Below are 12,986 nucleotides of genomic sequence, written 5' to 3'. Positions count from 1 at the left end.
GAAAAAACACAGAGAGAAAGCGTCGCATCAATTCTTTGGCGCATTTTCTGCACGCGGTTTTCCATTAGGTTTCATCAAAGGTTTTTATTCCAGAAACGCAGCAGAATCCCACAATCTTATTACTCTCCACATTAATATTAAAGAGGGATAAATGAGCCCCCTAAAAACGGCGCTTAAGACGCGAGTCTTTACAAAACTGCGCCAAGATCCGCCGCTTTGTTTTGCACATAGATTTTCTTCCAACTGAAAAATCCACGTAAAAAAAAAAAAATTATTGTGAACAAAACGCATCAAAAACCTCGTGGAAAACGTGGCGGAATCAGAAGCGTTAACCGCGTCATTGCCTCGTGTAATAATAAACCCTGCAGTGATATTGAGCGCTCCACCCCGGACACATGACAGGTGGAGCAGGGGAGCGGCTGCCGCTGACTGGACGGCCTCTCCTTCCTGATTTCTGCTTCCTCCTTCCATCTGCTGTGCTGGGAGCACTGGGAAGGTAACTGGGTTACTGGGGAATGTTGGGGGTCTCGCCTGCCCCTAGGCGGCCAGCAGGGTGCACAGTTGGGGGGCAGCAGAGGGGGGCGCGCAGAGCTTCCTGGAAATGTAAAGAAGACCGGGGGGAGGGGAGCGTCTCGCAGAAGTGGCAGCGTGGGGTCTGCAGCGCGGGTAGAGGCTGCGTCGGTGCAGCCCCCCGTCTGTCCCTCCGTCCGTCTGTCCGGGGGGGGGGGGGGGGATGTTGGATTTTACTTTCACTTCCCAGTCACGTAGATGAAAGCGGCGAATACGGAGCGTTTCTTGTAGGTTGGTGGACGATGGCGAAACCGCGATGATGTCATAGGCTGAGCCTCTAAGAGTATTTTATGGGGTGATAGTGATGGGAATGATGGAGGTCCCATGATGGCGGCTTCTGCCCCCCAATATCCAGAATATGGGCGAGTTATAATATCCGGTTCATTACGGTGCCGCTCTCGCTAATCATGGCGTATTCTCCCCCCCCCCCCCCCCCCCCCCCCAGTCGTGTCCGGCCTGAGAATGACTGAAGAGTCCATCATCCGTATCCCACCGTATCATTACATCCATGTACTGGACCAGAACAGCAACATCTCCCGCGTGGAGACCGGACCCAAAACCTACATCCGGCAGGACAATGAGAGGTGAGACCCCTGCGGGCTGGGGAGTGACATGGGTATAAGTTTAAAGGGGTCTCTCCTGAGCCGCGTCGTAAAGACCCGTTATAATCGATGGCGTGTATATCCCATCATGCCTCAGGACGGCGCTTCCTCCATTGCTCTGTGGCGCCCCCTGCTGACTCGCACGCGCCGTGTATGTCCTGTCCTGCAGGGTTCTCTTCCACCCGGTCCGCATGGTGATGGTGCCGCCGCGTCACTACTGTGTGATCCAGAACCCAGTGCTGCGGGACGCCGGGAGCAGCGTTCAGTTCGATGACGTAGGACAGGCCAAGCTGCGACATGGAGACCGAGAGATCCGGCTGGCCCAGGATCCGTTCCCGCTGTACCCGGGGGAGCAGCAGCAGCTGGTGTGTAAATTTATATATATCTACTGCCGAATCGCAACGCCCCTTTAAAGCCACTCAGAAGTGTGCCCGCCCCCCTGACTTCTTCCCGTTTGCAAAGAGTCAGGCGGCAGGAACATCATGTGACTCGTTAATCTGTTGGACAACCAATTAGAATACACAGAATTTAACAATTAACTCTTTCCTCCTGGGCTCAGGGCATCATCCCGCTGACCGTGGTCCTCGCCAACACCGCCCTTCACCTCAAGGCTCTGCTGGATTTCGAGGATGACAGTGAGAAGTTTGTGGCCGGTGACGAGTGGCTCTTCGAGGGTCCAGGTAGGATCTGATGTAGATGATCAGTGACTGTGAGCCTCTAATATGGGGGCACTGAGGTGTGACTCGTCGCCCCATGTAGGCACCTACATCCCCCGGAAGGAGGTGGAAGTGGTACAGACCATCCAAGCAACAGTGATCCGGCACAATCAGGCCATCCGCCTGCGGGCGCGCAAAGAGTGCCAGGACCGCGAGGACCGCGCCAGAGTCACCGGTGAGTCTACAAATGATGGGTGGGTCTGCAGATAATGGGCCGGGGGTCATTCTGCGGATAATGGGTCAGGGGTGGGTCTGCGGATAATGGGTCGGGGGTGGGTCTGCGGATAATGGGTCGGGGGTGGGTCTGCGGATAATGGGTCGGGGGTGGGTCTGCGGATAATGGGTCGGGGGTGGGTCTGCGTATAATGGGTCGGGGGTCGGTCTGCGTATAATGGGTCGGGGGTGGGTCTGCGTATAATGGGTCGGGGGTGGGTCTGCGGATATTGGGTCGGGGGTTGGTCTGCGGATATTGGGTCGGGGGTTGGTCTGCGGATAATGGGTCGGGGGTGGGTCTGCGGATAATGGGTCGGGGGTGGGTCTGCAGATAATGGGTCGGGGGTCGGTCTGCGGATAATGGGTCGGGGGTGGGTCTGCGGATAATGGGCCGGGGGTCGTCTGCGGATAATGGGTCGGGGGTGGGTCTGCGGATAATGGGTCGGGGGTGGGTCTGCGGATATTGGGTCGGGGGTTGGTCTGCGGATATTGGGTCGGGGGTTGGTCTGCGGATAATGGGTCGGGGGTGGGTCTGCGGATAATGGGTCGGGGGTGGGTCTGCGGATAATGGGTCGGGGGTGGGTCTGCGGATAATGGGTCGGGGGTGGGTCTGCGGATAATGGGTCGGGGGTGGGTCTGCGGATAATGGGTCGGGGGTGGGTCTGCGGATAATGGGTCGGGGGTGGGTCTGCGGATAATGGGTCGGGGGTGGGTCTGCGGATAATGGGTCGGGGGTGGGTCTGCGGATAATGGGTCGGGGGTTGGTCTGCGGATAATGGGTCGGGGGTGGGTCTGCGGATAATGGGTCGGGGGTTGGTCTACGGATAATGGGTCGGGGGTGGGTCTGCGGATAATGGGTCGGGGGTGGGTCTGCGGATAATGGGTCGGGGGTGGGTCTGCGGATAATGGGTCGGGGGTGGGTCTGCGGATAATGGGTCGGGGGTCGGTCTGCGTACATCGCGTCCCCGTCAGTGTGCAGTGCTCAGTCCGTGTCAGTCTCACTTTTCTCTGCTCCTTGTAGGGGAGGAATGGCTGGTGAAGAAGGTCGGCGCGTATCTTCCGGGTGTATATGAAGAGGTCGTGGATGTTGTAGACGCTTTTGTCCTAACAGACAAGGTAAAATACGACATCACAGTTACCTGCCCATATCACACTGTTCTGCCTGCATGCAATTTAAACAGTCAGAGCTGCAGTGTAAATCATGGTGGAGGACACAGCAGGAGCCTAGGCTTGTGGTTAGTCACTGGTTCTGGTACAACACTTTCCACAATGGTGTTGCTTTCTCCATTCTCACCATAAAAGACCCAGAGTGGCTTCTGGCATTGGGCCACTGTATTTCCCGGGCCCCAAAGCTGTGACTTTTATGGGCTCTGTTTAGTAAGTGTAAAGGTCTGTATGTCGCTGTAACCGCTTTGCACCTGGGTCGGGGGTGCCAGGCCTCGCCCTTCCACCTACACAGTAGAAATGTGACCTCGGCTACAATAAGGGAACACCTGCCGCGCGGTGAGAGGGCGGCTTTCCACAATCCACCTGACATTGTGCACTCCCTGTTTGCAGAGTTTCTTGCTTTAGGGGAAAGCTCTTAAAGTGGCAGAACCCCTGAGGAGCAATGATTGTTTTCTTCTAGAAAGCTCTGCATATCCGAGCCACCAAGACATTCAACGATGAGAAGCGTAACCTGCGGCGAACTGGAGAGGAATGGCTGGTCACCATGGAGGACACGGAGGCCTACATCCCCAACGTGTACGAGGAGGTGGTGGGAGTCGTGGACATCACCACCCTCAACAGCCGGCAGTATTGTGTCATCCTGGACCCGGTGGGGGCAGACGGCAAACCGCAACTCGGACAGAAGAAAGTCGTGAAGGTAACGATGAAATGGTTAATAGTCCCACAGCGATGACGGAAAACCCAGCGCATCCGACATATATGACGATCAGCCAAAGTCATATACAGTATTGCCTATTCGTGCCTCTGCTCTTCTGCTGCGTAGCCTATTCGTGCCTCTGCTTCTCTGCCGTGTAGCCTATCCTCACCTCTGCTCCTCTGCTGCGTAGCGAATTCGTGCCTCTTCTCCTCTTTCGCGTAGCCTAGCTGTGTCTGTTTTCCTGTACAGGGGGAGAAGTCCTTCTTCTTGCAGCCTGGAGAAAGCCTGGAGTCGGGAATCCAAGATGTCTACATCCTGTCGGAGGAGGAGGGTCTGGTCCTGAGAGCTCTGCAGGTCCTGGAGGAGAAGGACGAGGTGGGTATGACCCATGGAGGTGACCTCGGGCTCCTCATCTTCCTCTCCACCATCACTTGATTGTCTCTGTTGTCAGGATGGAAACGATGTTGAGCGAAAACCTGGAGATCGCTGGATGATCAGGGGTCCCCTGGAGTACGTCCCCCCAGTAGAGGTGGAGGTTGTGGTGCGGAGACAGTCCATCCCCCTGGATGAGAATGAAGGGATTTATGTGCGAGACATCAAAACTGGGAAGGTCAGTGTGACTACCACCACCATCATCCCATCATCTGCACATGGAGATGTGTCCTCGCAGCTGGGGACACGTTGGCGGCCGCGTTCCATCTGTATCCTCATCAGTCATCACTGTGGTCAGGAATAGAACATGGACGCCGCTCTGTGAAATCCTAGACGAGCCGCACCCCGAATCCTGACCACTGGCACGGTCGCCCTCATCATCCCCAACATGTCGGTCACCAGATGTAACCCTTTCCTCACGACACACCTGTGCCTTACACCATGCACTACAGATGACTCCCCTGCGCTCTTGCCTCCACCAGGTGCGGGCGGTCGTCGGGCACACCTACATGCTGACACATGATGAGGAGCAGTGGGAGAAGGAGCTTCCTCCTAATGTGGAGACCCTCCTGGCCTCTGGTAAGGACCCTGTGGCGGACAGATCAAACCGTGGGGCCAGAACACAAGAGGCGCAACCCCGAGACAAGACCAAAGTGGTGACCTACCGAGTGCCGCATAATGCTGCTGTCCAAGTGTATGACTACCGGGAGAAGAAGGCCAGGTGAGCCGTCTACAACTTCTCTGCCTCCCCGCCAAAATAACCGTTTTGCGACCTAAAGGCAAAACCTGCTAACCCTCTTGACTCCCTCCCCCCCCCCCTTAATCCGGGCATCTCACGTGATAAGTTTTGGCCGCTACATTGTAAGGCTATGAGCACATGTAGTTTGGAGAGCCGCGGATTTTTCCGTGCGGATTTGTAAAAATCCGCAGGTAAATCCGCAGGTCAAAAGTCCTGCGGTTTCACACCTCACAATGGGAAGGTGTGAAACAGCATCGGAATCCGCACAAAGAATTGACATGCTGCGGATTGTAACCCACAGCAAAACCGCGTGGAAAAAACCGCAACATGTGCACAGCGTTTTTGGTTTTACCATTGAAAACAATGGTACTGTACAATGCAGCAGAATCCGAACCGTGTGCACATAGCTTAACTGTGAGTTGATGTTTGCTCACTGCATGTGACATGCTGTGTGTAGCCTCATGCCTGTCCTGGGTCTTACATCTCACGCCTATTATATGTAAGAACTTGGCACACACCAAGAGCTCTGATGCAGAAAGGTGATTTTTAATAGATAACAGTACATACATACACAGACGTTTCGGTCTAGGACCTTCATCAATGTACGATATAATGCACTGTGAGATTCTTAGTGACTGGGCTCTGTGAAATGGATCAGTCCTATGAGGAGGCACATGTAGCCGTCCCACGTGGTAATATGCAGAGTGTGGACACGGTATCCGCCGCGAATCCAAGGTGCGGATACCGCGTCCACACTCTGCATATTACCACGTGGGACGGCTACATGTGCCTCCTCATAGGACTGATCCATTTCACAGAGCCCAGTCACTAAGAATCTCACAGTGCATTATATCGTACATTGATGAAGGTCCTAGACCGAAACGTCTGTGTATGTATGTACTGTTATCTATTAAAAATCACCTTTCTGCATCAGAGCTCTTGGTGTGTGCCAAGTTCTTACATATATCAGATTCACGGATTGGGATCCTACTTGGGCACCACCTTTAATCTTCAGGGTTGTGCCAACGGTTTTTGTTCTTACATCTCACGCCTCTCTTGGGCATTATGTCTCTGGCCTCGCTTCTTCCAGGCCTCGCCTCTCTTACCTCGCATCTCCTGGGCCTTGCATCTCATATGTCTCCTGGGCCTTGCCTCTTACGCCTCTCCCAGGCATTGCCTTTCCTGAGGCTTGTCGCTCCCGGGCCTTGCCTTTCATGGGCCTTGCCTCTTACTCTTTTGGGCTTGCCTTTCCTGGGCCTTGCACCTCGTGTCTCTCCTGGGCCTTGCCTCTTCTGAACCTTACCTTTCATGTCTCTTCCAGGCCTTGCCTCACTCCTCTGCCAGGCTTTACCTCCCACTCCTCTCCTGGGCTTGCATTTCCTGGGCCTTACATCTCATGTCTCTCCTAAGCCTTGCCTCTCGTGCCTCGCCTCTCACTCCTCTACTGGGTCTTGCCTCTCGCTCCTCTCCCGGGCCTTGCCTCTCCTGGACCTTATCTTTCATGTCTCTCCCAGGCCTTGCCTCTCCAAGGCCTTGCTTCATCCTCTGCCAGGCCTTGCCTCCCACTCCTCTCCTGGGCTTGCCTTTCCTGGGCCTTGCATCTCATGTCTCTCCTGAGCCTTGCCTCTCCTGAACCTTGCCTCTCGTGCCTTGCCTCTCACTCCTCTCCCAGGCCTTGCTTCTTGCTTCTCTCCCTGGCTTTGCCTCTCCTGGTCTTTGCCTCTCAGTCCTCTCCTGGCCCTTGCCTCTCGTTCCTCTCCCGAGCCTTGCCTCTCACTCCTCTCCTGGGCCTTGCCTCTCCTGGGCCTTGCCTCTCCTGAGCCTTGCCTCTCGCTCCTCTCCCAGACCTTGCCTCTCGTTCCTCTCCCATGCCTTGCCTCTCGCTTCTCTCCTGGGCCTTTCCTCTCCCAGGCCTTGCCTCTCGCTCCTCTCCCGGGTCTTGCCTCTCCTGAGCCTTGCCTCTCGCTCCTCTCCCAGACCTTGCCTCTCAGTCCTCTCCTGGCCCTTGCCTCTCGTTCCTCTCCCGAGCCTTGCCTCTCGCTCCTCTCCTGGGCCTTGCCTCTCCTGAGCCTTGCCTCTCGCTCCTCTCCTGGCCCTTGCCTCTTGCTCCTCTCCTGGCCCTTGCCTCTTGCTCCTCTCCTGGCCCTTGCCTCTTGCTCCTCTCCTGGCCCTTGCCTCTTGCTCCTCTCCTGGCCCTTGCCTCTTGCTCCTCTCCTGGCCCTTGCCTCTCGCTCCTCTCCTGGCCCTTGCCACTCGCTCCTCTCCTGGCCCTTGCCACTCGCTCCTCTCCTGGCCCTTGCCACTCGCTCCTCTCCTGGCCCTTGCCTCTTGCTCCTCTCCTGGCCCTTGCCTCTTGCTCCTCTCCTGGCCCTTGCCTCTTGCTCCTCTTGGCCCTTGCCTCTTGCTCCTCTTGGCCCTTGCCTCTTGCTCCTCTCCTGGCCCTTGCCTCTCGCTCCTCTCCTGGGCCTTGCCTCTCGCTCCTCTCCTGGGCCTTGCCTCTCGCTCCTCTCCTGGGCCTTGCCTCTCGCTCCTCTCCTGGGCCTTGCCTCTCGCTCCTCTCCTGGGCCTTGCCTCTCGCTTCTCTCCTGGGCCTTGCCTCTCGCTTCTCTCCTGGGCCTTGCCTCTCGCTTCTCTCCTGGGCCTTGCCTCTCGCTTCTCTCCTGGGCCTTGCCTCTCGCTTCTCTCCTGGGCCTTGCCTCTCGCTTCTCTCCTGGGCCTTGCCTCTCGCTTCTCTCCTGGGCCTTGCCTCTCGCTTCTCTCCTGGGCCTTGCCTCTCGCTCCTCTCCCGAGTCTTGCCTCTCCTGAGCCTTGCCTCTCGCTCCTTTCCCAGACCTTGCCTCTCAGTCCTCTCCTGAGTCTTGCCTCTCCTGAGCCTTGCCTCTCGCTCCTTTCCCAGACCTTGCCTCTCAGTCCTCTCCTGGCCCTTGCCTCTCGTTCCTCTCCCGAGCCTTGCCTCTCGCTCCTCTCCCAGGCCTTGCCTCTCCTGAACCTTGCCTCTCGCTCCTCTCCCAGACCTTGCCTCTCGCTCCTCTCCCAGACCTTGCCTCTCGCTCCTCTCCCAAGCCTTGCCTCTTGCTCCTCTCCTGGCCCTTGCCTCTTGCTCCTCTCCTGGCCCTTGCCTCTTGCTCCTCTCCTGGCCCTTGCCTCTTGCTCCTCTCCTGGCCCTTGCCTCTTGCTCCTCTCCTGGCCCTTGCCTCTTGCTCCTCTCCTGGCCCTTGCCTCTTGCTCCTCTCCTGGCCCTTGCCTCTTGCTCCTCTCCTGGCCCTTGCCTCTTGCTCCTCTCCTGGCCCTTGCCTCTTGCTGCTCTCCTGGCCCTTGCCACTCGCTCCTCTCCTTGCTCTTGCCTCTTGCTCCTCTCCTGGCTCTTGCCTCTTGCTCCTCTCTTGGCTCTTGCCTCTTGCTCCTCTCTTGGCTCTTGCCTCTTGCTCCTCTCTTGGCTCTTGCCTCTTGCTCCTCTCTTGGCCCTTGCCTCTTGCTCCTCTCCTGGGCCTTGCCTCTCGCTCCTCTCCAAGCCCCTGCCTCTCTTGGCCCTTGCCTCTTGCTCCTCTCCTGGGCCTTGCCTCTTGCTCCTCTCCTGGGCCTTGCCTCTTGCTCCTCTCCAGGCCCCTGCCTCTTGCTCCTCTCCAGGCCCCTGCCTCTTGCTCCTCTCCAGGCCCCTGCCTCTTGCTCCTCTCCAGGCCCCTGCCTCTTGCTCCTCTCCAGGCCCCTGCCTCTTGCTCCTCTCCAGGCCCCTGCCTCTTGCTCCTCTCCAGGCCCCTGCCTCTTGCTCCTCTCCCGGGCCTTGCCTCTTGCTCCTCTCCCGGCCCTTGCCTCTTGCTCCTCTCCCGGCCCTTGCCTCTTGCTCCTCTCCCGGCCCTTGCCTCTTGCTCCTCTCCCGGCCCTTGCCTTCTGCATGACAGTGTGGAAGCATACAAGGCCCAGGAGAGGAGCAAGAGGCATCATATTATCTACTCTGTTATAATGTGGATGATGGGAGTGATCTTGTATTCTTGCAGGGTTTGTATTTAACCATCTCATTCTGTCTTGCAGGGTTGTGTTTGGCCCCGAGCTGGTGATCCTTGGCCCCGATGAGCAGTTCACAGTCCTCAGTCTCTCAGGAGGAACCCCGAAACGCTCCAACGTCATTAAGGCCATCTGCCTCCTCCTGGGGCCCGACTTCTGCACCGACCTCATCAATATTGAGACGGCGGATCACGCGCGGCTCCAGATCCAGCTGTCATACAACTGGTGAGTCTGAGGTCAGAGGTCGCTAAGGTCGGGGTGCGGGGAGTTGTTTATGAGTTTCCCCTTTATATCCGCCTACACTTGGTAATGGGAGCCTTTTAGTCAGCGACTATTTCCCAATTTCCCGGCCTTTTATTTGCATTTACTCATCAGATAAATATTTGGGGAATTTCTCGTTCCTCGTTTTTTGATCGTCGGTAAGGAAACCGTAAATGAGTCATGAGATGAGTTGGAGCAAATTCTTAAAGGAGTCAGTCAGCAGGAAGGGTCTCTCTTCTAATGACCCTGAATTAGAGGCCACAACTGCACCAAACACCCGACATGGAGATTGATTAGGTCTGGCCCCTCCCCTGTGAACTCCGACAGCCAATCAGCAGAGCCGAGATGGGTCAAGTGCCCGCAGACTTGTCTTTAAAGAGTCAGGTGGGAGGCGCTAGCTCCCTGTGGCGACTGTTCGGTGCAGAAGGCGCTGATGTCGGTGTTCTCCGTGTCTCACAGGCATTTCGAGATAAAGGATAAGACTGATCCGCTGGAGGCGTCAACCATTTTCAGCGTCCCGGACTTCGTGGGCGACGCCTGTAAAGCCATCGCCTCCCGGATCAGAGGAGCCGTGGCCTCGGTGCAGTTTGATGACTTCCACAAGGTGAGACATAAGGGGCCACAAGCACCATCTCTAGGGGCCCCAATGGTTTTGTCCCGCCATGATGGCTGATCCTGCTCTTCTCCTCTCGCGCCCAGAACTCCAACCGCATCATCTGCTCGGCCGTCTTTGGTTTCGACGACTCGGTGAAGATCCGCAGCTCCTTCAAGTTCCCGCAGAACAACCTGGTGATCACCAGCGTGGACATCCAATCGGTGGAGCCCGTGGACCAGCGCACCCGCGACGCCCTGCAGAAGAGCGTGCAGCTCGCCATCGAGATCACCACCAACTCCCAGGAGGCGACGGCCAGGTGACGCCCCGCAGCCTCCCATGCGTCCCTCTGTCTCGATTCCTCTCGTTTCCGAGATCTCTGCTTCCTTTCAGAGACCTCTCGCGTCTCACAGCTGAGGGTTTGATACAATTGTACCAAAGCCTCAGCTCTGAGAAGTATAAGGGATTTTTTTACAAGGTTTACATTTACTTGCAGAAAGCAGAGATCCTAAAATCAAAGGCGAAACTGCCCCTTCCCCATTAATGCCTGTTGGAAAACGAGAACAGGCGCGAAAGGGTTAACACAGAGGGCTGCCCGTGCAGGGATTTTTCCTGTGCCTGAAGTGCCACCTAGTTGTGTTAGTGGGTACTGCACCCGGTAGATATTTTGGGATGTTAACCTCTTTTTTGCTGTCTCCCTGCAGACACGAAGCTGAAAGATTGGAGCAAGAGGCGAAGGGTCGTCTGGAGAGGCAGCGAATCACCGACCAGGCGGAGGCCGAGAGAGCGCGCAAGGAGCTGCTGGAGCTGGAGGCCCTAAGGTAGAGGGGAGGCCCTGTATATGAGTCTAGGATGAGCCCCCTAATAGTGAATAGGAGGCTTTATGTCTGTGGTTGGGGTGCCCCTTTAACCCCACGTCCTCCATTATCAGCACCGTTGTAGAGAGCACCGGAGCCGCAAAAGCCGAAGCGCAGTCCAAAGCGGAGGCCGCAAAGATCGAGGGCGAGGGAGCGGTGCTGCAAGCCAAGCTGCGAGCGGAGGCCCTGGCCATAGAGACGGTGAGCGGTGCCAGGTTGGATGGTGCTAGGCTGGATGGTGCCTGGGTGGTGTCGGGGTGGTGCAGGCTGGATGGTGTTGGGGCAGTGCCAGGCTGGATGGTGTCGGGGCGGTGCCAGGCTGGGTGGAGCGGTGCCAGGTTAGATGGTGCCAGGCTGGGTGGGGCGGTGCCGAGCGGGGCAATGCTGGGCTGGGTGGTGCAGTGCCGGGTGGGGCGGTGCCGGGCTGGGTGATGGCAGTGCGATGCCTGGTAGGGCGGTGATGGGCGGTTTCCTCATGGGTGTGGTCATCTCTTGAGTGCCCTCTTCCTGCCATGTCCAGGATGCGGAGCTGCAGCGGTTGCGCCAGGCTCGCAGCGAGGAGCTGAAGTATCTGCAGGAGAAGAACAAGCTGGAGGTGGAGAAGGAGCAGGAGCTGGCCGACATCGCCATCAAGAAGTTCCGGGGAATGACCGAGGCGATCGGTGCGGGAACCCTGCGGGACATCGCGCTGGCCGGGCCGGAGCTGCAGGTGGGTGCCCCTGTCTTCTCTCTGCACTGCGGCCGCAGCGTCATCGTCTGCAGCCTGACCATTAACCCTTTGTTCTCCCAGGTGAAGCTGCTGCAGGGTCTGGGCATCCAGTCAACACTGATCACAGATGGCTCCACTCCCATCAACCTCTTCAGCACTGCAACCGGACTCCTGGGGCTTCCCGGCATCGGACCCCAAAAGAAAGATGACGAGAAATGAAAGAACTCCCCCTTCCAACCCAGTCATGTGGCTACCCCTGGTCTCTGCCCCCTCCCACCTATCCCACCCCTTTACTTGCTGTGTGTCCTGCTGGCCTGGGCTCTCCAGCACTGTTATGTACTGTGCTGCTCCTCAGCGGTAGTTGCTCTCCAGCACTGTTATGTACTGTGCTGCTCCTCAGCGGTAGTTGCTCTCCAGCACTGTTATGTACTGTGCTGCTCCTCCGCGGTAGTTGCTCTCCAGCACTGTTGTGTACTGTGCTGCTCCTCCGCGGTAGTTGCTCTCCAGCACTGTTATGTACTGTGCTGCTCCTCAGTGGTAGTTGCTCTCCAGCACTGTTATGTACTGTGCTGCTCCTCAGCGGTAGTTGCTCTCCAGCACTGTTATGTACTGTGCTGTAGCCTTACCCCACTCCATTCCTCCTTGCACTGTTGCAATCACTGTTGAGATCCTGCATGATATTCTCAGGTTCTGACTTGTGCCTTAAGCCCAGTGTGGGGCAGACATCTCTAATAAACCTAGAAACACAAACTCATCAGTGTAGCGTTGTGTATGCAAAGGTGGGGACATGCTGTGTGCGGGGCGTCCTGTGTACGAGGCTGGGGCCTCCTGTGTATGAGGGCGGGGCGTCTTGTTTGTGGGGCTTCCTTTGTGTGGGGCGGGGCATCCTGTGTATGAGGGCGGGGCGTCTTGTTTGTGGGGCTTCCTGTGTGTGGGGCGGGGCATCCTGTGTATGAGGGCGGGGCGTCTTGTTTGTGGGGCTTCCTGTGCACGAGGGTGGGGCGTCCTGTGTGCGAGGGCGGGGCGTCCTGTGTGCGTGAGTGGGGCGTCCTGTGTGCGAGGGCGGGGTGTCCTTTGGGAGGGGGCGGGGTTTCCTGTGTGCGGGGGGTCCTGTGTATGAGGGCGGAGTATCCTGTGTGCGGGGGCGGGGGTGTCCTGTGTACGGGGGCGTCCTGTGTATGAGGGCGGAGTGTCCTGTGTGCGGGGGCGTCCTGTGTATGAGGGCGGAGTGTCCTGTGTGCGGGGGCGGGGCATCCTGTGTACGGGGGCGTCCTGTGTATGAGGGCGGAGTGTCCTGTGTGCGGGGGCGGGGGCATCCTGTGTACAGGGGCGTCCTGTGTATGAGGGCGGAGTGTCCTGTGTGCGGGGGCGGGGCGTCCTGTGTACGAGGGCGTCCTGTGTATGAGGGCGGAGTGTCCTGTGTGTGGGG

The 12,986-nt window shown here is 57.5% G+C and overlaps 1 protein-coding gene across 1 annotated transcript; it reads left to right on the top strand.

Annotated features, from left to right (window-relative positions):
* The first annotated feature begins 360 nt into the window (after nt 1-360).
* MVP (major vault protein) lies at nt 361-12,307 on the top strand. Its single transcript, XM_073547340.1, has 17 exons — nt 361-496; nt 1,016-1,154; nt 1,342-1,537; nt 1,732-1,852; nt 1,932-2,063; nt 3,123-3,217; nt 3,729-3,965; nt 4,215-4,340; nt 4,417-4,575; nt 4,880-5,118; nt 9,166-9,363; nt 9,859-10,003; nt 10,099-10,310; nt 10,696-10,812; nt 10,923-11,049; nt 11,369-11,557; nt 11,639-12,307. Exons 2-17 carry the CDS (start codon nt 1,033-1,035, stop codon nt 11,774-11,776), a joined length of 2,553 nt encoding a protein of 850 aa, XP_073403441.1. The 5' UTR covers nt 361-496; nt 1,016-1,032; the 3' UTR covers nt 11,777-12,307.
* Nucleotides 12,308-12,986: the final 679 nt, after the last annotated feature.

This window comes from Dendrobates tinctorius, unplaced genomic scaffold (genome assembly GCF_039654945.1).
Source record: "Dendrobates tinctorius isolate UK_male_01 unplaced genomic scaffold, ASM3965494v1 ptg000152l, whole genome shotgun sequence".
Classification (NCBI taxonomy): domain Eukaryota; kingdom Metazoa; phylum Chordata; class Amphibia; order Anura; family Dendrobatidae; genus Dendrobates; species Dendrobates tinctorius.
Note: the sequence above shows the minus strand (reverse complement) of the source record. Positions and strands in the feature narration are given on the sequence as shown.